We start from the raw sequence: 1,812 nt of genomic DNA on the forward strand, positions 1-1,812 counted from the left end.
GTGTGTGTGTGTGTGTGTGTGTGTGTGTGTGTGTGTGTGTGTGTGGTGTGTGTGTGTGTGTGTGTGTGTGTGTGTGTCCGGCTGCGTCGCTGTCGTCAGGAATACAGGGGTTTGGCAATGCGATGGAGCAAATTAGTTTCATTACATTGCCATATTTAAAAATGCTGGGCATGTCTTCTAGTTATATGCGTTCACGTGGATATATTTCTGCTGCTGCGTCTTGTGGTGTTCATGTTGCTGTTGTTGTTGCTGCTATTGCGGCTGCTGCTGCTGATGCTGCTGCTGCTGCTGCCGCTGCTGATGATGATGATGTATAGTTACCATGGGAATACCTTTCCCAGCCGTCGCGGTATCTAGTCTAATCCGATGTTACAGCGAGTCCTTCAATTAGAAAAGCCGCCATCTAATGAACGAGCGCTCGCAACGAAGCGAATCACGCGTCAATTGTCAGGCAGCAAATCCCATGATATCGCCGCGCCAAATTCCGAATTACGCGCACTTGTCAGTACTTGTCCGCGTAGTGGATTGATACTGTCAGGTGTTAACGCACTGTAAAGAAATGAGAACGTATCCGATTGTGGTTACGGCTGTTTTGTGTGTCATCATCAGTTCCTCTACATAAGCCACTGTCACAGCGTCAGACAACTGCTTTGCTCATTACTAAACCTTTCTATTTCCTTTTCTTTTACTTTTATTTTCTTTGCGTAACTATTACTATTAACTATACTCTACTACTCATCTTAACCATATAAATCAGGAGTGGCAGAAATATACATAATATAAAAATCTGATATAAACATAAATAAAACAATATATATATATATGGTATATAAAACACATGATATGTTAATGTGTTGCTGTGTGTGTGTGAGTGTGTTTGTGTGCGTGTGCATGCGTGCGCGTGTGTGTGTACGTGTGTGCGTATGTTTGTCATATTTAATGATGTATATAGTGGTACAATGACGTAAATGATGGTACCTAGCCGGCAAAGTGCCGTGAATTTACATCTGCATCTATTCTTGTTGTTGCCATGGAAACAACTATATAACCATATGTTTCTTCTCAAACAAATTACCTGTTAAAGACATTAAGGAGTACGTATGTTAGATGCCATTGAACTGGCAATAGGTGATTTCAGTCGCATTCTATCACCTGATTTTGGTTTAAATTCCAGATATAATATTAACATTTAACGTGATGAAACATGATTAACATCAATGTAAATGCTATTGGCAAATATTGGGAATAATCTAAAAACAACCTTATCAGCTGAGAGTTGATGATGTATATAATGTAGTTAGTTATTACTTTTTATGTCAACAATAAAACGAGGCAGAATCTTTACAAATGCACTCCTCGCAAACTTGGCGCAATACCCTGATTAAAAATGCACTGTTTGGACTAAATCTCAACTGCATGCTGCCACCACAGCACACCTACTGCGCGTAAGGTTACACGTGCCCGATGTGCTACTCTGTTATGTCCCTCGCCATACATCACACTTCCTGCAATGTCAGTTCTGACGCTGTCTATACCACCGGTCATAGATTTCCTTAATGCGTGATCTATCAGCTTCGAGGAGCGAGCAAAGTACATCGACAACGTTGTGAAGAGCCTCAAGGATCCGACGAGCTTCGAGGAGTTCACGGCGAAGGTGTTCAGTCCGTCGAACCGAGCGTTCGATCAGGTCCTAGGCGTGCGTGAGTACACTGCACCATATCGGTGATGTACCTTATTACACATGTGGCGAGTTATCCCTCCTCTCTCTCTCTCTCTCACTCTCTTTCTTTCTCTTTCTTTCTCTTCTTCTCC

General features: G+C 42.2%; 1 protein-coding gene across 1 annotated transcript in view; it reads left to right on the plus strand.

Moving 5' to 3' along the window:
• LOC106805900 (ral GTPase-activating protein subunit alpha-1-like) overlaps nt 1-1,726 on the plus strand; it is a 35,373-nt gene extending 33,647 nt beyond the window's left edge. The window contains exon 6 of the mRNA XM_014807669.1: nt 1,573-1,726. Coding sequence (XP_014663155.1) covers nt 1,573-1,726 — 154 coding nt within the window. The remainder of the gene's footprint in view (nt 1-1,572) is intronic.
• Nucleotides 1,727-1,812: the final 86 nt, after the last annotated feature.

This window comes from Priapulus caudatus, unplaced genomic scaffold, assembly GCF_000485595.1.
Source record: "Priapulus caudatus unplaced genomic scaffold, Priapulus_caudatus-5.0.1 Scaffold132, whole genome shotgun sequence".
In the NCBI taxonomy this organism is placed as follows: Eukaryota; Metazoa; Priapulida; class Priapulimorpha; order Priapulimorphida; family Priapulidae; genus Priapulus; species Priapulus caudatus.